The sequence below is a fragment of the Amblyomma americanum genome, chromosome 3, assembly GCF_052857255.1.
Source record: "Amblyomma americanum isolate KBUSLIRL-KWMA chromosome 3, ASM5285725v1, whole genome shotgun sequence".
Classification (NCBI taxonomy): domain Eukaryota; kingdom Metazoa; phylum Arthropoda; class Arachnida; order Ixodida; family Ixodidae; genus Amblyomma; species Amblyomma americanum.
The window spans coordinates 120,358,312-120,381,230 of record NC_135499.1 but is presented as its reverse complement, the minus strand read 5'-3'; the positions used below and the strand labels follow the sequence as shown (position 1 = coordinate 120,381,230).

Genomic DNA, 22,919 nt, shown 5'->3' with positions numbered 1-22,919 from the left:
CGCGCGATACATTTTATTTCGCCGTATCGCGAAACTCCGATCCGCAATCCTGCTTTGCCGTCTTGAAAAACTACCACCTAAGTTGCAGCCTGAATTTGTGAACTCTAGACACTTCGCCCAAGCCACCACTTTCTTTACACTCTCATGTAAGATTACTACAGCCTTTGACGAGTGCCGGAGGGGCCAGACGATAATGAGTGCCAGAGGGCGATAGCTATAGCAGCCAATAATGGTTTACTGTTTCCCGGCAGCTTTTCGGGTTAGATATTGAAAGCGTTCATGTATCCTTCTACAGTTCAGAATAAATAACTTCGAGATATAACATAGAAAATGGGGAGAAATTAGGTGGCGCTAAGAAACATCAAGACAAGCAGCATATTACGTGTGTACGTGTCGCAACATTCTGTATGCATACTGCATTTGTTTCCACAAATACCGCATTCACAATCAAAACACTCGATCATCCGCTTGTCCTCGTGTGGCACATCCATGGATCTCACACAACTTTATCAGGTGACAGCGACGACTTTGGTTTCGATGCCTGCTACAACAACCGCAACTCCTGATCCAGGCGTTGTCTACTCCTCACCTTTGAAAGAGCTTTCGAATCTGTCGAAATGGCCGAGTATCCAGCCGTGCAACAAAATAATTAACCACGCTATGCATGTTCTTTCACTTATGTGGCTTTTCGCCACAATGCATCTGGTCGTCTTGGCCCCAAAGTCGGAACTTGTCAAGTCGACAGCACCCCACGTTTCACTGACTCCGGTACCACAGCTTCTTCAAAATCGCCGTACTTGCTGATTGCCCGCAACAATACCTCTTCTAGGTTCCGCAGTTCTTCGGCCGAGGGCGCTAGCTGCCGCAAGCTCCTGCGCCTTCGCCTACCCTGGATGGCCGCAGACGTGGCCCCGTTGACGAGGAAGAACGTGTTGGTCATGAGCGACGCTGTGATGGGCAGCAGGAAAGCGGAAACCGCCAGCGGAGCCATGATGAGAATCAACAAGGGAAAAACGATGTCGTACTCGTGCTTGTAGTCGTGCTTACCGCCGTAGTAGTCGTACGAGTCGTAGTCACCGACAAAGTCGTCGTAGCGCCTCCGACCTTGGCGATGACGATGGTGATAGTGGTGACCACCCTTGCCGTCCTTCCGTTTATCCGTGGCTGTAGCGGGAGGCCAGTAGCTGTGGTACGGCGGGTAATCGAAGTCACCGCCATCGTAGTCTGGGGCGGCTGCATCACTTCGGCGACTTTCTTCGGCACGGGCTGACCGTAAAGGAAGCGGCGGGGAGCCCGGGTCGAGTCGGCGACCACGGCGATAATGTCTGTCCGCAGCCCGGTGAGACAGGCCACGGCCGGTTCCCACTACGCCAGCGTTGACCGGAGGTGGCTCGGAGGACGTCTGGTCTGCCCCGTCACAGTGCAGCGCCAGGAGAGTGAACACAAGGAGACCAGTCCAGGTCAGCGAGTCCTGCTTATGGTTTAAAGGGGCGAGACATAACAAAAAACGTGTTAAGAAAGGTTCAGTATCAGTAAGCATTTTCAAGAGACACAACCCAAAAAGTTATATGACATTATATCACTTAACCGTGTGGAAAGCGCGGACGATGGGGTCATTGCTATAAGGATGCCAGAAATCCTGACCGAAAATTATGCAAGGAAGAACTAGAGTTGGTGCGTAATACATGGCACGCTTATATGCAAGAAGCCTGGCTAGCCTTGTCACCAAATCGAGAATACGCTGAATAGGTGAGTGTGGCAGAGCCTCGGTCGACCAGCACGTGTAGGCGGAAAATCAACCTTAGAATACAAGAATGCCCGCAGTAGTGACAGTAAAAATTATCATCACACTTTCCCCTCTCTGTTGTAACGTAGAAGTGGAAATGACAACTGTATAGCGCATGCTCCCGTCTCTAAATAAGCCCTCGTCCGCTTCCATAGCATAGCCCAACAGCATCACATAACCGCGAAAAAGACACATCTTCGAAAGTGCATACTTCCCGGTCCACGCATCCCTTACGATTCGCACTCCCCAGTCCACATGTTTCTTATGGTTCTTCCATAGCATAGCCCAACAGCATCACATAACCGAGAAAAAAACACATCTTCCAAAGTTCATACTTTCCGGTCCACGCATCCCTCATGATTCGCACTCCCCAGTCCACATGTTTCTTATGGTTCACACTCTCCAACTTAGTCTCCCCGCACCGTTCACACTCCTCTGCCCACACGTTATTTATGGCCCACACTCTCTAATCCAGTCGTCTCTCATGGTTCAAACTTCCATGTTTACACATCCTATGTGGCTCACACTAGCTGATCCACGCATCCCTAAGGGTCACGCTTTAGTCCACGCGTCTGCTATGGTTCACACAGCTTGTGCACACTCCCTTGTTCACGCTCTCTGCTCCACGAGTCCTTAATGACTCACACTCCCAGATCTACATGTCACTAATAGTTCACTATCCTGGGTACGCACATCCCTTATGGTTCACACTCACTGGTCCGCACGTACCTAGATTCAGTTCACTCTACCGCGCCCACATGCTCCTTATGGTCCCCACCCAGGCCACCACGTCCCTTATGATTAACGCTGTCTAATGCACACAACATTTGTCGTTCACACACCCCGGTACACCATTCAATTGCAGTTCACATTCTCCTGTCCACGCCTCCCTTATAGTTATTGCCTGTCTGAGCAATATGTGAACACTAGTTTTGATTTGCAACACACGACGCCGTGTGCCTTACAGGAAGCTTCTTATACACCCTTTAGCTGCTGTATGATTTTTAAATGCAATACACCTTTAGCTGCATTGCAAGAACACCTATGCCCAAGGCCAGTGGAGGACGTTCTCTAAACATTTCTTTGGCAGTTACGGCGCCAAAGTTTCAAAACTTTTACACCTCACTCACTGGTGGCTCCAACCGCCTGCAGCCACCAGCAAGAAACGGCGCCGAAATATCTTTCTCTCTTTATCCAGAAGGTCTACATAGTCTTCATGACCTTCGGTTACCTCGATCATATTACCGAAGTCCAGAATCATCATTTGCTAGCACTCGCATTGACGAGCCACGGAACTAGATAAAATTAATTACCTGATGGTATCCAACGTGGAGTCTGCCATTTATGTTACGATGATCTAACACCGTGCAGCCTACAAAGTGTCCATCAGATATCGCAGCAAAATGATATAAGTGGAGATCTCCTTGTTCGTCTCTAATTGGCGCACTGCAAAAAGAGTACACTAGAACGCGTTCACCGTCACCGTCATCATCAGCCTGACGACACCCAGTGCAGGGCAAAAGCCTGTCCCATGTGTCTCCAATTACCCTCGTCTTTTGCCAGCTGCAGCCAACCTATGCCTGCGAACTTATTAATTTCACCAACCCCTGCTACGCTTGCCTTCTCTTGGAATTCACTCCGTTACCCTTAAGGACCAGTGTTGTTTTGCCTTCTCATCACATTCCCTGCCCAAGCCCATTTCTTCCTCTTCATTTCGACTAAGATGTCATTAACCCGCGTTTGTTCCCTCACCCACTCTGTCCGCTTCCGGTCTCTTAACGTTACACCTATCATTTTTCTTTCCATGGCTCGCTGTGTTGTCCTTAGCTTAAGCTGAACCACGTTCGTTAGCCTCCACGTTTCTGCCCCGTAGGTGAGTACCGGCAAGATAACGCTGTTGTACACTTTTCTCTTGAGGGATATCATGATCTGAGAGAAGCAGCCATATGCGCTCCACCCCATTATTATCCTTCTAGTTATTTCCCTCTCATGATCTGGATCCGCTGTCACTGCCTGCCCTAAGTAGTTCTTTACTACTTCCAGCACCTCGCTTCCAATTGTGAACTTGCTTCCCTTGCTAGACTGTTAAACATGACTTTGGTTTTCTGCATGCTAATTTTTAGACCCACAGTTTTGCTCGGCCTGTCTAAATCATTGATCATGCTTTGCAATTCATCGCGTGAGTGACTCAGCAAGGCAATGTTATCTGCGAATCGCAGATTATTTACGAATTCTCCATTAATTCTTATACCCAACTTTTCCCAATGCAGGTCTCTTAACGTTACACCTATCATTTTTCTTTCCATGGCTCGCTGTGTTGTCCTTAGCTTAAGCTGAACCACTTTCGTTAGCCTCCACGTTTCTGCCCCGTAGGTGAGTACCGGCAAGATAACGCTGTTGTACACTTTTCTCTTGAGGGATATCATGATCTGAGAGAAGCAGCCATATGCGCTCCACCCCATTATTATCCTTCTAGTTATTTCCCTCTCATGATCTGGATCCGCTGTCACTGCCTGCCCTAAGTAGTTCTTTACTACTTCCAGCACCTCGCTTCCAATTGTGAACTTGCTTCCCTTGCTAGACTGTTAAACATGACTTTGGTTTTCTGCATGCTAATTTTTAGACCCACAGTTTTGCTCGGCCTGTCTAAATCAGTGATCATGCTTTGCAATTCATCGCGTGAGTGACTCAGCAAGGCAATGTTATCTGCGAATCGCAGATTATTTACGAATTCTCCATTAATTCTTATACCCAACTTTTCCCAATGCAGGCCTCGAAATACCTCCTGTAGACAGGCGGTGAATAGCATTGGCGAGATCATATCTCCTCGCCTGACGCCCTTCCTTATTGGAATTTTATTGCTGACTTTATGGAGTACTATGGTAGCTTTGCAGTTGCTATATATATCTTCCAGTATTTTGACATAAGGCTCTTCTACCCCCTGATTACGCAGTGCCTGTATGACTGGTGAGGTTTCCACTGAGTCGAATGCTTTCTCGTAATCAATGAAAGCTATATATAGAGGTTGGTTATATTCTGCGCATTTCTCTATCACCTGATTGATAGTGTGAATATGATCTATTGTGGAATATCCTTTACGAAAGCCTGCCTGATCATTTGGTTGATTAAAGTCTAACGTTGCCCTGACTCTATTAGCGATTACCTTAGTAAATACTTTGTAGGCAACGGATAGTAAGCTGATCGGCCTGTAATTTTTCAAGTCCTTGGCGTCTCCTTTCTTATGAATTAAGATAATGCTCGTGTTTTTCCAAGATTCTGGTACAGCCGACGTCGTAAGGCATTGCGTATACAGGGCGGCTAGTTTTTCTAGCACAATTTCCCCTCCGTCCTTCAAAAGATCTGCTGTTACCTGATTTTCACCAGCTGCTTTTCCTCTTTGCATTGCTCCTAAGGCTTTCTTTACTTCCTCTTTCGTAACTGGCGGGATGACGCATTGCTGTGGACTGCTGCCTCTCTCATTAACGCTCTGATTACATTCACTACTGTAAAGATTTTTGCAGAACTCTTCAGATACTTTAACTACCTAATCCATATTGCTGATGACATTGCCCTCCTTGTCTCTTAACGCAAGCATCTGATTTTTACCACTGTCTAGTTTCCTCTTCACCGCTTTCAGGCTACCTCCTTTCTTTACAGCATGCTCGATTCTCTCCATATTGAACTTCCTTATGTCGGCTACCTTGCGCTTATTTATTGATAGCTCTGTTAGTTCTATCCTGTCTGTAGGGTTAGACGCCCTCATTCTTTGGCGTTTTTTAATCAGATCTTTCGTCTCCTGAGATAACTTGCCGGTATCCTGTCGAATCGTCCTACCGCCTACTTCTTCTGCGCACTCCGAAATGATAGCTATCAGATTATCGTTCATTGTATGGAAATTAAGATCGTCTTCATCAATTAAGGCTGAATATCTGTTCTGCAGCGATATCCTGATTTTCTCTAATTTCCCTCTTATCGCTGACTAGGTAATGGGTTTCTTCACTAGCTTGTTTCATTCCGTGCTCAATTCTAAGCTAATTTGAGACTTTACCATTCTGTGGTCACTACAGCGCACATTTCCGAGGACGTCCACATCCTGAACGATGCCAGGCTTAGCGCATAGTAGGAAGTCGATTTCATTCTTACTCTCACCACTGGGGCTCTTCCAGGTCCACTTCCTGTTCTCTCGTTTGTAGAAGTTATTCATGATCCGTAAATTATTTCTATCTGCGAATTCTACTAATAACTCTCTCTTGCTATTCCTAGAACCTGTCCGATTGTCGCCTACCGCCTGCTCGCCAGCCTACTTCTTTCCCACCTCGCGACGTGTTCTCAGGGCCCTAATTCATAAGCTCTTTCATAGGCGCATTTTCAATGACGCTGCGCTACTCAGTACGTATCTGGGTGACACCACAAGTTCGGTAAGGTTGCCGTTACACTCTACATACCCTGAACGGAAGAGGCTCCGGTGCCTTCTTCTGCAGCCTCGACGAGACACCCCAAATTCAAAAATAAGAAAAAGAAAGGCGCCCCTCTCGCTGCATTTATTAAATAAACGTCCACGGCGTCGTTGCATGACGGCTGCTTCCCGTGTGCCCCACTGATCTCGTCACCGCCCGTATTGTGTGCGCTTAGCGTGCACCGTTGGCTCGTATACGTGCATTCAATTTTTGGCGAAGCGCGTCGAGCGCCTCCGAGCGGCCGTCGCGGTTTCTTTTCTTAGGCAGCCAACCGTGTGCGTGCGACCGTCAGGCGCGACGCGCCATGCTTTTCGAAGCAAGCGACAGAGGGGGGCGTGCGCCCCCACTTGCCACGGTCACACACCGGTGAATCCGTACTTCCGACGGAAGACGACTGCTGCCGCCACCGTTGTGCCCCGTCGCCAGTAGCTCCTGGCCGGGGTAACCTGGTACAGTCGACTGTCAAGTCACGTAGCGCAGACGGTATTAGCTGCACGACCGAGATGACAGGACTGGCAGGAAGAACCAAAGAGAAAATGACGCTAGCCATACAGCGCAAGACTGTGAAATGGGGCTCGGGTGAGACCCCAGTTTTGTGCGAAGGGTTCACCCTCCCGCTCTCTGACTAGTAGCTCAATACTACTATTAGAATGGAACTCTGCAGCTTCTCCCTCAAATTTTCAGCAATTATCCAAGATTTGTGCGCTGATTTTGTAATTCGTTTGTCTTAAAAAATAAAGTAGTAATAATGTAGGCTTAAAATCTCCTTCTTATTTTTTTTCCTCAAACTACTGCACATTGCGCCTCGTTTTCTGCACGGTAAATAGACCCCGTTTTCTTTCTCTCTGTTTTTTTATTTCATTCATAAAAACCCCACATCGAAGGTTGTGAGGTCTGGGATGAAATCTGTCAATAAAACACAAGCCACTATATGTGATCAAAACAGACAAGCGCACAAGACGTGGGCGAATGAAGGGACTTTAGACGCTTTCTGCCTGCCAGTAGCTGGTTTGCCTAAGTGTGCGGTGTGTCATGTTTTAAATAAGCTTCCCCCAGGGCAAAAGATTGGATCCGACCCTAGGTGAGTATCATGCAATACTTTGTTACTCAGGTTCCGTTGTTGGCATAGAAACACGTAGACCTATTGTGTAATGTAAGCAGTGAAGAAGTAAGGCTAAATATTGTAAGTAAAATTTGTACGAAGCAAAAGGGATGCAGGTAAGACTTCGCAGTTTAGGTATTCCAGCAATCTTCGGAGGACAATGACAGTCGTTGGATTAATACTGGCACGCGGCACGTTACTAACTTATAATACTGAAGTTGTAAGCAAATAGGTCAGGTTATTTCAATAATGAAGAGCGCACTTTAAAGACGCCACATATCTCGAGTCCTCCTTATTTGCCTCTAAAACCAAACACGTGAAAAATTATGGCTGTCATACTCGGCCTAAGAATATTTGACCAATGCCTTGGCGGATTCTGAAGATTTAAAATAAAAGTAACAACTGATTCTATCGCCCCTGCGGCACATTTGTTATGAGACGCATATTTAAAATTGGTATTTCTCAAGAACAGAAAAAAAAATACTGTGAAGCCGCCTAAATAAATGTCAGCTACAACTTCTCCCAAACTACTGGCCGCTCTGTGCACATTGTTAAGTTAAATAACCGAAATCAATTTACGAACAATCTTTAAAGTTACTTTAGAAATTTAATCTGTTACATCTTAGCGATATGATTTTAACCCCGGATAATGAATACAGATTGTTTTGATGGTACAATAAGCCGCACCATACTTTTCCTTAACTATAAGCCCTAGGACTCCTCTGAACAACTCTCGCCTTAGGTGAACATTATCTAACAGGTTTCTAGCTGTACATCTCCGGGAAACATTTTTGCAAACCCAATTTGTTACAAAACTTGATCGGTTGCTTTTCTTTACTAATCGCATTTTGCATGGAAATGACAACATTACTTTCACTGACAATTAAATTAGACAATTTTGTCACCACTTCCTTAAAGATGCATAAGAATGGTCATTATGAAGTTCTCACAATTAGGTAAATAATAATGCTACAAGATTAGAGTTAATGCTGTTATGAGCAGTGATTTTTTTTCTACATACTCCTTACTCCTGCCAGACGCCGCTCTACATTTCTAGCCGCACACAAAAATTCCTTATCGGCTGGCCGTCCGACAACATCGCCATGAACCCATTTCTGCTTTTTACGCATGTCAGTAACAAATATGGCTCTATTCGAACCAGTGATCGTTGCCTCGTCCAGCTGATGTGCCCTCACATTGTGTGTACTTTATGTTCGCGCATTCGGAATGTTTTTGTTGATCTTCTCATGCTTTGCGGAGATGTCGCGTATAACCCTGGGCCTGGTAATACAGCAGAGCTGCTCCAACAGTTACTTGAAGGGCAAAAAGCTATTCATAACCGCTTTGATGGCATAGAAGCAAAGTTAAAGCAGGTAGATGAATACGTGTCAACTATAAAGGAATTAGGCAGTAAAATTACTGACATGGAAAGCACTATTCAGAGCCCGGAAAAAAAACTGGTCGATCTTGAAGACAGGAGTCGCCGCAACAATGTTATCATATATGGCATGACTGAAATGGTCGATGAGACTTCTGAATCACTTTCGGAGGCAGTAGTAAACTTATTTCAAGAAAAATTAGGTGTAGAGGTGTCTTCGATAGAGAAAATTCACCGATTAGGGCGCAAACAAACAAACAAATCGCGACCAGTAATCATTAAACTAATCGACCACCGTGAAAAAATAAACATATTCAAGAATTGCCACAAGTTGAAAGGAAGGAGCATTTCTGTATCTAACGACTTTTCCACTTCCACAAGAACTATTCGAAAGTACCTCTGGGATAGTACAGCTGAGGAGAGAAAAGAAGGAAAGAAAGTAAATCTAGTATACGATAAGATTAAAATAAACGACGAAGTGTTTCAGTGGGACAGCACTCTGAAGAAAAGAGTTCCTATAATCGAAGAACGCCGCAGTTCAAAGCGGTCACCATGAATAGATGATTGCTCTAATAAGACCTTCCGTTGTATCAAGGTCAATTCCCGAAGCATTTTGAATAAAGTAACTGACATAGAGAGCATTGTCCTGGCACATAATCCTCACGTTGTAGTCGTGACAGAAACGTGGCTGCATCCTGATATTTATGATTGTGAAATAACACCTTGTGGTTATAACATTTTCCGGAGCGACAGAGATGGCCGTGGTGGTGGCGTTGCCATAATATACAAAGAGTCCCTTCGGATCTCAAGGTTGCCAAACATAGAGGGGTTAGAAAGTGTTATACTCAAAGTATTCCTTGAGGAATGTCATCTAATTATTGGAGGATTCTACCGTCCCCCGAATTTGAATAACATATTTCTAGAAAAGCTTAATGAATTCCTATGCCGAAGTGAAATCCGCTCAGCCAATTTGTTATTGACGGGTGATTTCAACTTTCCGTCAATAAATTGGTTGCCCGATACTCCGGTGGCTCTCACTGGTGCCTCCCAACTATTTCTCGACGTAGTGTTCTTTCATAACTTGACACAACTAGTCACTGAGCCCACCCGTGTACAAAACGACTCTCAATCAGTTCTGGACCTGTTTCTTGTTTTTGACAACCTGCTACGCCGAACACCACGTGTGTCTGTCTAAGAGAGAATATCAGACCATAAAATGTCAAGTTTATCTTTGCAGTTGCGCCCTATATCAAAGCTTCAGAAGAGAGAGACAACTATCCCGATCTTCTCACGTGCAAGTGATGTCGATATCTTAGATGCACTAGACACTTCATTTTCTTCCTTTTCCTGTTTGCACGAAACACAGAGTACCTCTGTTGAGCACATGTGGTGCTTCTTCAAAAACTTAGTTCACGGATGTATAAGCGATTTTGTGCCAAGAAAACGGAAAATTTTGCGCACTAGCAATCCTTGGATGACAAAAGATATTGCGCGTCTGGGACGTAAGCTTAAGAAAGCGAGACAACAACACTCAGAGCATCCTTCATCGGCCACTGCAGATAAGATTTCCATGCTACGCCTGTCGTTGCGGAACGCTATCAATACAGCCAAACACCAATTCCACACTGTACGTATGAAAAATTTCCTTTTTTCTTCTCCAAGCATGTTCTGGCATCATCTCGCGCCACGCAAGAAATTGATTCTTGGACTTTCTGCAGATAGTGCGGGTATGCACGACAAGTTAGAAACAGCGCAGGCGCTCAACCAGTACTTCAGCTCGATATTCACTCACGATGACGGCTGCAAGCCACATTTTTCTTCCTTTGATGATCTGGCACCAATCAGTGGCATTTGCATAACTGAGGAAGGTGTGCTAGCTCTTCTGCTTAATTTGGACACAAAGAAGTCGCCAGGGATTGACGAAATACCTAACGCCTTTCTGGTACGGTACGCTGAATGGTCCGCCAAATATTTAACTTTAATATTTAGGAAATCACTAAACTGCTCTGAATTGCCAAGTGACTGGAAACACGCAAAAATCACCCCGATTCCCTAAGACCAACACAAATCAGCACCTTCTTCCTACCGGCCAATTTCTCTTTTGTGCACTTCAGTAAAATTGCTTGAACACATCATCTGTAAACACTTGACTAACTTTCTCGAGAAGAACCACGTCCTTGATAATCGCCAGCACGGGTTCCGTCGCGGTCTCTCCACAGTAACACAGCTTATTGCAACTGTCCACGATTTAGCGGCAGCACTAGATAGGCATAATCAAGTTGATATTGCTTTTCTTGATTTCGAGAAAGCATTCGATCGTGTGTCTTATCAAAAATTACTGCAGAAGTTAAAACCTATACTGAAACACGAGTGCCTACTCTCATGGATCGAAGCCTATCTTTCGCATAGACGTCAAAGTGTGGTGGTTGATGGTGTCCTCTCTGATGCTGTCCCAGTAGAATCCGGTATTCCGCAGGGCTCAGTCTTGGGTCCCCTTTTCTTTCTAGTATTTTTTAATGACATAGTTCACAACGTACATGTTAAAATACGGCTTTTCGCAGACGATTGCATACTATATCAAGAAATATCTAGCCCTGAAGATCAACTCCTTTTAAGCGATTCACTGTCTGCAGTAGAAAAATGGTGCTCCACGTGGCAAATGACTTTGAATTCCAACAAGACAGTAGCGATGACTGTGACACGTAAAAAGAATCCTTTTAGTTTTACATACCGCTTAGCCAATGAGCCCCTCTTAGTTGTCAACGCTTTTAAATACTTAGGAATTCAGATAGTCTCAGACCTTCGATGGAACGAGCACATATCGTATATAGAAAAAAAAAGCTCTAAGACAACTGCACTACTTGAGAAGAACGCTAGCACAATCCACAAAAGAAATAAAGCTTTTAGCTTACAAAACATTTGTTCGGCCAATGTTGGAATATGCTGCGGCAGTGTGGGATCCCTGGACCGAAAGTAACAAACTTAAAATAGAAAATGTCCAACGCAAAGCTGCTAGATTTATCTTTAATTGTTACAGTTGCGTTTTCATGCAAAACTAATGTATTTAAGTATTCGTTCTTTCCCCATACTATCATTAAGTGGAATGGTTTACCTGCTGATGTTGTCAATTGCGAATTGGTGAATTTATTTTTACAAGCTCTGAAGGTTGTATAGGGCTCTTATGTATCCTTGTTTTGGGCCAAGTCCGATGCCTTCGTTTGCTGCCAGGATCGATGTCATCATATGTTCTATGTCTTTGTAATCGATTTTATGTTGTATGTACTGGTTTTTTCTCTGTTCGCTATCTGATTCTTTTGCAATGTACTTGTCATATTTATCAATATGTTTGTACCCCACTCCTGCCTAAGGCCTGTAACACAAGCTGGCAGTATTTACTAAATAAATAAATAAATAAATAAATAAATAAATAAATAAATAAATAAATAAATAAATAAATAAATAAATAAATAAATAAATAAATAAATAAATAAATAAATAAACAGTCCCAGACAAAGCATATTCGTATAATATAACGACGCGAAAGACGACAATGCAAATTCAAAGCAACTCGAACAGTCGTCATTACGCGAAATACCAACTTTTAGTTTTCTACTGACGTGTATGATGTTTAATGCGTTAGAATTAGAGGGGTCTGTGTAGGCGGAAATGGAGACCACCGTCTGTCAGTAGCCAGTGGCAGGTGGACCATATGTCGGGCAACGAATTTAGTGCATTGGGTCAGCTATAACGAACCATAGTATGCCACCTCCAATATAACAAACTTTTGTGTCTATACCTCGGATGCAACAAACTCAGTGTGTTGAGATCAGATATAACGCCACCTCGGATACAACAAACTTTAGTGTGTCAGTCTCGGATATAACGAACGCATGGCAACTAAAGTGTTGAAACGATGCACCGAGGATCGCCTAAGAGATTCTATATGAAGGATCACAATAGCTGAAAATTACAACATAAACGCATTCAAAGAACACCGGAGAGGTCGTAACACAACAAATCATATTTGAAAGATGCACAAGACGATAGAAGCTGAAATGAAAATGACACTCTTACTGGGGACAAAATTTGTCTACATGACCAATGTTGCAGGACAGGTTGCCAAGCTCACTAGTCTCAGTGACAATATTTACTGTGTTCGCTAGACAAAATGAAAAGCATGTCCATTGCTGTGTGAAAAGAGCTAAATTCATCTGAAGCCAACAAATCACCGCTAGTCGAAGAGCACTCTCTGTAAAAGCCAGCAATTCGCTTTGCACACAATTGAGCCCACCAGTGTAAAAAGTCTGTAGAAGGCGACTTTGGAGATGGAATTTAATATATTTCCACACAGGATTCAGACCTTGATAATTAGTGGTGCACTCGCCAATTTGATATCATGCCGGGTGTTTCACCTAAGATTTTCCCCAATTTTCCAAAATATACTATGTGAGTCAGAAGGTGGCTTTTTTCGGCATAGCATCGTCAGCGGTGTAGCGCATCAGAATACAGCTAAGAGGTGCTTACTGGTAGGCTGTTTGAGTAATAATGAATCGTTAGTCCATCACTGTTAGTGTTAATCTGTTAACTATAAGTGTTAAATATTACTGTTAATTTGGTTATTAACTGACAAGTGTGTACCCCATCGCAAGTAATATCCAAACAGCTTTGAGAATTTGTAAAACGCAGTTATCATCAGCGCTGTGGCCGAATATAGATGCGCTTTTGAAAACATTCCAGGCAAAACAACCCCTGCAAAGTATGGTTTGATTTGGTTTGGTTTATGGGGGTTTAACGTCCCAAAGCGACTCAGTCTATGAAGGACTCCGTAGTGAAGGGCTACGGGAATTTCGACCACCTGGGGTTCTTTAACGTGCACTGTGCAAAGTATGTAATTCGTCGAAATAGCTAACGTCTGTTGGACCAAAGCGCCTAGGGCAACGGCGTTCTCGAAGTTCAAGAACTTTATGGATATTACTTACAGTGAGCCACACGCCTCTCAATAAATAAGGACACTAAGAGTAATAGTTAAAAAGGTTACAATTCAATATCAGTTAACCAACCTGCTAGTTATGACTTCTCAGTTGTATTCTGATGCGCTACACCGTTGTCAGTGTAATGCCAACAAGAGCGCTCTTCTAACGCAAAAAGCCTATTTTTTAAAGTTGCTGAATATCTCAGGTGAAACAATCGGTATATCTATTCTAGGCTGCCTGCAAAGGTGGCAATGCAACCAAGTTTTTACACTAATACTGCATTCAGTGATGTTTTGACTGCGTGTATATTTAGCGTCTGGAGAGGTTGCGCTACAAACCGAGGTCCTCTCGCCCTGGGGTAGAGCCGCATTTGTCGAAATAATAATGGGCGCTAACATGAAGTTAGTCTTATCTACCAAAATGCTGGATTTGGTTAGAATGAATATGGAGCTGCTTGCTAAGCAAATATTTGATTTGATAAAAAATACCAGTTAAAAGGCACTGGTACCTGCCATAAGAGTTCTTCTGACGCTTAATTCATTCATTTATTCTACTTTTTATTCATCTTGTTCACCCCTTCAGTATCTTCAGCAATTGCAAAATCGCACACTAAAACTAACTGACTTTGAGTTGTCAAGGGCAAGTGCGGTTTCTATTTAAGCTTCCTGAAAAAAAAAATGCCTTATATCTACCTCTTTCACCGGAGGCCTAATTTATAAGGCATGGTAATCTGGAGCACCAACTGATGTTAACGTAACTATTTCTACCTTATTATAATTATTTAACTCTAGATAACCTGGATCATCCTTTGTACCTCACTCGAACCACAGCCCATAGCTCCCACTCGGCGCTCATCAACGACGAATTTGGCTGTCGTGCCTGCAGTGCGAGCGGTGCAATATAATGCGCCATTTCGAGACCTAACTCTGTCCGGGCCGGTGCATCGCTCCGTAGCTCCGACAAACAATTTCTCTTTAAAGTAGAATTAATTATATAAAATAAAGAGTACATTTTGTCGACCATTGCGACTTTCTCACTCTATAAAAAGAGTCTTCACACTGCTGCTACACAAAAACGTTGTAAAACGGCATCTGTTTTGTACATTTTTAAATAGATATCTAACCATATTTTTTTAATTCTCAATAGATGCATACATTTTTAAAGTGGCAGCAGTTTATGGGACATCTTCCGCCCTTGGAAATGCTTGCCCCCTTTACGCGACCACTTCACCACCCTGTGCACATGCCTCGTGCTGCCTTCGTCGCCGCCTCAAAACGCTTCGAAACAGCTCTCGAGCGCTGCCCGCAGCCTAAAAATGTGAGCCCAAAAAGAAGAGGCAAGTTGCACACAAGAACTACGTACTAGGAATGCTTCCCGCTAACGCACTGCCTGAAAACGTTCGCAACTGTATGCCCGTACGTTACTGTAGACAACTGATGACGTTTACGCTCGCTCTCACTGAATGTCGCCATTTAGGCAACAAGGGCAAGTACTTATTATGTGACCAAGTTTGTTCTATGCTCTTCTAAATTAGGAAGTAGCAAATCTACATAACAATTACCAATGATTATGTTGCTTACTTTCTGTCGTCACTGTAACCTAACTTGGAACCTCAATTTATGTTAAAATATTTTATTAAAAATTTTGACGTAGCATTTGTGGCCTCCTTGGGCCCCAGCTACAAATCCCGTTGTATGCACATTGTTTTTGTGCAGTTTAGTATTGATTTCTGTCATGTCTTTCATATGAGTGCAGTGTCTCTTCAAGCAGACAAGTGGATCCATACTTCACTTTTTCCTCATCATTGTGTGTCCGGCTTTCTTTACTTCTCCAGTAAGGGGATTTTTTTTTTCCGGAGCTACTTATTCTACATTAAAACCATAGTGGTACATATCAAAATAAAATTTCCCAAGTACCTTAAATATTTTAATGAAACACCTACTCGCTATGATGTATTACCCTTCAGCTGCGTATATCTGACTTCTATCAATGTCTAAATCTGGCATCCATCAGGCTTCCTCGATCTTCACTACATTGTTCTTCAGCATATTGCTTTCCATCCACTTTCTGGTTTATTTTGGCAGTTTTAGGTAGTCTGCGGCATTTGGGGGGAGGAAAGATCTATTACCCAAGCGCTTAAAAAAGTCACTGTTCCAGTCAGTAGTTTACTCAAGAATAAGCTATGGTGTCCCTATTTGGGGAACGCCAGCAAGCTCTAATTACTACAAATTTAATGTATTACAAAAGCAAATATAAAGCATACTAGAAGATAATTAAGGAAATAAGCAGTCTTTGAAAACGCAACCATTATTTGTAAATACCTTACGTTAAAGGCTGAACAAGTGTGCTGCTTTAAATTTTTCCTGTGGATTCATAAATACAGACTACTTATTTTGGCCGCACACAGTTCAAATTTATGCATCATTCTAAACCCAAACGAAAAATTCCGCAAGTCAGAACTAGCTACGAAAGACAATCATTAGCTTTTCTAATAACTAACGCTTTGAACAGAAAAGATGCAGATAGACCTTTATAATGTTCTCTGAACTTTTCAGAAGTACTGTAGAGAGTTTCTTGTGTATAGCAGTATTAAATTTCCACTACACTAATTATTCCAGAAAATATAACATACGTTCTCTCTTGCCTCGCTCTTAACTGTCATTTCCTGCAAACTATGATTTGATCTACTGTGTCTTTGCTGCGCCTGGTGGTTGCGCCTTATGGTGCATAAAATGCTGATTCAAAACTGGCGTGTGGTGCATGCATTGGTTTAATGTTGTTGACACGTACGCAATGTGTAATTCAATTATTGTTTTATTTTGTGCCTTTCATCCTAGCGTATAGAAAGTAAAAATGTTTTTAATGACATGTTTTTATGACAGTAGCTAGTCTTCTTTGTACTAATTCCCATTGCCTGATCCTAAGACGACTGCCTGACCAAACTTTGTTATGCTATTTTTGTTTTATGTATATTGTGCAAGGGAGCCGGGGCCCTTTTCAAATGCTCTGTCGCCTTTAGGCTTGGCGCCCTCTTGGACTGTCTAAGCAAGAAAGAAAGAAAGAAGAAAAGAAAGAGAGAAAGAAAGAAAAAAGTTAGAAAGAAAGAAAGGAAGGAAGAAAGAGAGAAAGAAGGAAAGAAAGAAAGAAAGAAAGAAAGAGAGAAAAAAGAAAGAAAGGAAGAAAGAAGAAAAGAAAGAAAGGAAGGAAGAAAGAAAGAAAGAAAGAAAGAAGGAAAGAAAGAAAGAAAGGACGAAAGAAAGAAAGAAAGAAAGAAAGAAAGAAAGAAAGAAAGAAAGAAAGAAAGAAAGAAAGAAAGAAAGAAAGAAAGAAAGAAAGAAAGAAAGAAAGGAGAATCTACATTATACCAATGTTCTTGGCTTAAAGCAATACATCTGCTCTCTAGCGAGACCCTGAATGAATGCATAGTTCCCTTTTGTAGCAATTTTTCCTGTGCTTCTTCCTAACGACTGTTTTTGTCTCTGCCAGAATTTAGGATCATGCTGCAATTCACTAGCCGCTGCCGACCACAGCGGCCGCGTTTCGATGAAGGCGAAACGGAAAGGCACTTATGTGCTGTGCGGTGTCAGTGCGCATTAAAGATCGCCAGGTGGTCGAAATTATTCCAGAGCCCTCCACTGCGGCACCTCTCTCTCTGTCTTACCTCTTTCACTCCCACCTTCTTCCCTTCCTTCACAGCGCGGTTGAGGTGTCCACCGAGAAGTGAGACTTTTACTGCGCCATTTCTCTTCCTCAAAAAGCACTACTAGTGATGGCTGTTTTATGCTTAGCTTCCATTTTCGGTTCCTTTATTGCAGACTTTTTGCTCTTGCCGGTTCAGATGAGCACTGCATTCATGATTCTGCAGGTTTATTCTTCCTGCAAGATCCTCCGTGTTCGATATTTAGCATGCATGTATATGTTTCGCCCGTCCTAACTTCCTGACATCTAATTTAAACCGTGACAGCACTTCTAACAGCGCTCAATAGATGAGGTTTTTCTGTTGTTAAACCTCACACGGTTCAGTTCCCATTGGTGGCATATTCAGTTTGGAATTCTCTCAATGCTGCACCGCCCCGCTATTCTTAACACATTGGTCATTTGCTTCCGACTGAAGCGGAGCATTAATTGAAAGCTCCGTACGTAATCTGGCACCCAAGTGTTGTACCAAAGCGGATAAGTCCAATTCTGGACAGGAAGCAGTCTGTCAAACATATCACCCTTCCTCGCGGAGTTGATTCCTGAGCAACACGGCCTCATTAGTACTCATAATTGTTCACCGGATGGTTCGAGAACCTCACGCGACCGAGCATAACCCAGACACCACTGAAAAGGCGTCCCTTTAATCCGGGAACAGTCCTTATCTACAGCGCTTGCGTCGTGAATGAAGCATCGTAGGTACTTGACGACAGTATTTGAGTCGTTTGTTGGCCTTCCGCAACAGCACATCAATAGTACCCTCCCTCGTTTTGTCAGTAGCGTAAAGAGAGACCGGGAAGGACCTCGATCCCGTAACGCATGACACGCTCGGCTGAACGACGTCACCGCACACACAAATAAAGACGTTCTCTCCCCGAGTGCTCACTCTACTAAAGTGGACCTTACGACCATGGCTTACCAGCCAGCGGAAAAGAGCAGCCTTTCGTCGCAGAAAATCCAGCCTCATTTATCCCAGCAAAAGTGCACTGTATAAATGTCGCTTTTGAATTCTGTAGCACCTTTATGCTATTACGGTCATAAGCTGTGCTGGCTACTTGCTCAAAACTGGAAGGAAATTGCGGCTCATATAAATGCCGTCCAGCCATAAATTCACTCATTTATCAGCAAAAAAAAAGAACTTACACGTGCGTCAAGAGTAACTTACATCCCCGCGGCACTGCGACAGCAACAAATACTGCTTCGCCTACGAGTTCCTTACTCACCGTTACGAGTCCTATCCTCCGATGTCTCATGGCGGCGGAGCTGCAGGCCACCCGCTGCCTGTCCTACTGCTTGTGGAACGCAACTATAAAAACAGCTTCAGCCAGGCACTCTGTGTACCAGCCACGAGACGGCGAACAGCCGCAGCTACCACATGTAAGATCTTGCCTTGGCTTTCCTGCGACGTTCCAGCCTCCGAGCGCGACACACAAGAAAGCGGGCCATTCCGCCACTCCGCATCTTTATAGCGTTGCGAATTCATCTCCACACCCTCTCCGCGGTAAAGATGCACCTCTGCCAAACAATAAGCCGCATCCAGATGAGCGCACGCGGTACGCATGGTGCCCGCCGAGCGAGAACCAAAAGCCGAGGCAGAACGCCCAGGAGAGAAGGCAGTGGATTGGCGAGGGATGGGGGGTAGACGAGGCATCGCACAGCGTCAAGACCTCGGCAAACATACTCCTGTACACGAGGAAGAGCGGACAAACCGACGACGGCACCCTCCTCTGTCTCTTCAGACAGACCGCCCTCCGCGTAACGGGGCTACCGTGCACGCGACAAACCAAATCAAGATGCCACGTGCACGCCTGCTGAGCTCTGCAATCACGGACCGAAACCAGAGCATCAACAAAGGCACGAGTGACAGAAAGAAGACACGAAGGGAAGCAGCGGCGGAGTGGTTCAAAAGTGAAAGTCCCCTTCATTCGAGATTTTTTCAGGCATCGTGGCCGCCTTGCCGAGTCCGCATGAGCAGGGCACGGAAGGCGCACCCAAGCGTGACTTTGAGGGCTGCATGAGACCAGGTGGCTCTGCCGCAGTGCACTATACGTCGCTCGCCTTGCCGCCGCATAGGTGCCAGCGGACCGTGGCAGCCAGCTTTGTCCTGTACCGGTAGCGACAATGGCGTCGCAATCGTGGGATGTACGGTGGCAGAGGGAGGGGCGCTGGCAGCAGCTCGAGGAGGCCTCGGAGTGCACTCTTCCCAGAACACACAAATCATCATACGACGTCACGCAACTGGCTTGGCCGACGCACTAGATCGAACTTCTCGGGTTTCAGAACGTTTGACATCATTCCGGATTTATTTTACCCACGGATTACAATTGATTGTAGCCCGAGGTCTCTCACTGGGTTGTTGCCCCTCAAGACACATCAATGTGATAACCACGAACTAGCCTGATAATTTTCAAGGTTTATGGGTCTTTAATGTCCCAAAGCGACTCAGGCTATGAGGGACGCCGTAGTGAAGTTCTCCAGAAATTAGGCCACCTGTGGTTCTTTAACGTGCACTGACATCGCACTATGCAAGGGCCTCTAGAATTTTGCCTCCATCGAAATTCAACGGAAGCGACCGGGATCGAACGCGCGTCTTTCGGGCCAGCAGCCGAGCGCCATAACCACTATGCCGCTGCGGCGGCGCCTAATAAGTTTCAGGGTAAAAATTTTTTTGCACACGACGCAAAAATATAATTTCGGAGCGTACCGAAAAGGAACAAAAATAAAATGCCGAAAGATAACGCTCATTAACTGAAAAAATATCAGTTAGTTATCACCAATAAAGTAACGCCAGAAGAGATAACAAAGTCAGCAAAAGCGTTATTATCACTTTATTTTGCAAAATCTGAATAATAATTGGTTTTTTGGGGAAAGGAAATGGCGCAGTATCTGTCTCATATATCGTTGGACACCTGAACCGCGCCGTAAGGGAAGGGTAAAGGAGGGAGTGAAAGAAGAAAGGAAGAAATAGGTGCCGTAGTGTAGTTCTCCGGAATAATTTAGACCACCTGCGGATCTTTAACGTGCACTGACATCGCACAACACATGGGCGCCTTAGCGTTTTGCCTCCATAAAAACGCAGCCGCCGCGGTCTGGTTCGAACCTGGGAGCTCCGGATCAGTAGCCGAGCGCCCTAACCACTGAGCCACCGCGGCGGGTCGAAATCTGAAACTAAGATCAAATTAAACCGATGGTGAGAAAAAGATGATTACAATGCTACCATGAAAGACGTTGCGAATTTCAGGGGTATAGCTGGTGGCTTATCTCCGCCTCACTATGTTTTTACTGATGAATGACGCTGTTAAGCATGCAGCTGGCAATGAAACTCACCGCAATCTTGTGAATCTGTCGACTTCCAAGTGCGCATCCGAACGAGTTGACGCTCAAATGTCCGAGCGGCACCACAATCACGGTTCGTTTGTTGACTTTGGCGGCTACAGCTTGCGCGCGCTCACTTGTTTATCTTGTTTATCCCCCCCCCCCCCCCCCCCCCCTGCCATGGTTAGGAAAAATATTTTGTTGTAATACAAAAATAACGTCTAATGTAAAAAAAAATATTACTACCTAAAGGACAACGCACAGCGCTGCCATACTGCTGAGTTGCCGTCGAGGAAGCTTGAAGCTTGCCCCTTGCGCAACACACACTCAGTTAATATATGCGTTTTAATGCGATCCCGGATAACTGGTTCATCTTTTTGAATTTCATCTTCAGGCTACTCATTCATCTGTAAAATTCATCAATAATCAAAACATTCTAAACAGCGCACGTATAGCCCGTTCCCATTTTCAGTCACCTATCTCCCAGTTTTCGATTTGTTGTTAATTTAAATCACTGAAACGGCATCTCGTTTCTTTCTTTGCGTTCTTACTTGAAAATCCTTTTTGAGCACCTGTCAGTAGCCGCCTGTTTCATGGCCAATCTCTCGCAGTGGGTACGCGCCATTAACTTAATGAGGACAAGAACTGATTCATGCAGAATATTTGTATAGCTTTCAATGTTCGAAATGCATTACATACCTAAGCTTGCAAATCGAATGCTAATAAATTTGCAATGTTCGATTAGTATTGTATATTTTCGAATCTTTCCACATTCCTAGAAACACTATGATGCATCTCTTGCACATCCGGAATGGTTACACCAAGACCATAGCAAGCAATCCTTAAGGCCTCGCAAGGGGGTATGGCCATTGCGTAAGCTATTTTAGTACCCAAGGTTGCGTCTTTTGTCGTGTTGATACAAATATTCCTAGTCTGAGACTGGTCGCTTCAGAACGGAAACATGATGGTATCGTTGTGAGCTTCAACTACACCTGGAGCTCTGTGGAAGTACACCAGCTTATGACCTATGCCGTCCAAAGGTTCGGCTCAAATGTAAAGATAGATTTCTCCACAGAGTCCGATCTAACAAAGAGCGGACTCTGGCGCAAGGCAACGGATTCCCTTTGGCATCGAACACTGCTCTCTAGTGAAGCAGGCTGGACCAATACGGTAAGTGCAGGGGACGAGTTGGAGATATAAGACTGGAAGGAGAGCCCGTATTGGCCAGAGCCGAAAGGACGTGCCACGAAAGGTTATTTAACGGGGACAGTTGAACAGCATACGGCAGCGCTGCTCAACAGCAACTACAAGAGACTTTTCTCAGGGGCGGCATCGCCCTATATTGGCCGGCCCGGGCGTCTCCTCGCAATGATTCTTGCTCTCGACAGTTCCGTGAAACGTCCCTTATCTCTCCGCAGCTGTAGCTATGCCTTCCGGAAGACCCCCGCCATCGGCACTCCTCTCCTGGTGGGACGCGTTAAGAGCCTGCGGAGTCGGTCGCGGGAATCGGGGCTTCTATCTCGAGAACGCTGATTAAACAGCCGTAGCGCTCACCGGACGTGCTAGCATCCAACCGCACGGGTGAAGGAAGGCACGGAAATCATTTCTACGCTCACTACGGCGCACTAGGAAAGGCATTCCTGATGTCAGCGGCAAGGTCGGCCAGGCTTCTGATGTACCCTGCTGACTTGCATGAAGCTGGGAGTGTGCTGCAGACGGGTACACAAACGTGAATAAAACGCCGTCATTATGACGCAAATTCAGCCATGGTTCCCATGCGAAGCTATTGCTGACGTACAAAGCTCTGAAGTGCATGTGAGCAACGAGCGCGTTCAGTTGCGGCGAGCCGTCCTAGTTAATGGCTTGGCTGATTACAGTAAAATGGGCGAGGTAACAGCCGAAATTCGTTTAACCACTGAACTCAGATGCTGGTGACACTGACTGCGGGTTACGGCGGAAACTTGGGCTCATTGCAAATGGTCTTTTGCATTCAAACGGTCATTTTCAAGTAGGTCGAGTCCTTTTTGATAACTCTCCTTTCGTGTACAATTCGCTCTGTCCTTCTAGAGAGCCAGGTCCTTAGTGCATGTGTTTTGCTTTGTGTTTTTTTTTCTAAGGCACAAGACGTTATGAACTAGCTGCCGGGTCTACTTAGCACAGATGAAGGGTCTGCAACTAGCACCGACTCATCTGTCTCTTCCTTAACATGATT

General features: G+C 44.6%; 1 protein-coding gene across 1 annotated transcript in view; it reads right to left on the bottom strand.

The window, feature by feature from the left end:
* Positions 1 to 733: 733 nt before the first annotated feature.
* The window catches only part of LOC144124057 (uncharacterized), a 35,607-nt gene continuing 13,421 nt past the window's right edge, over positions 734 to 22,919 (bottom strand). The window contains exon 2 of the mRNA XM_077656728.1: positions 734 to 1,471. Within this exon, the coding sequence (XP_077512854.1) occupies positions 734 to 1,471 (738 nt within the window). The remainder of the gene's footprint in view (positions 1,472 to 22,919) is intronic.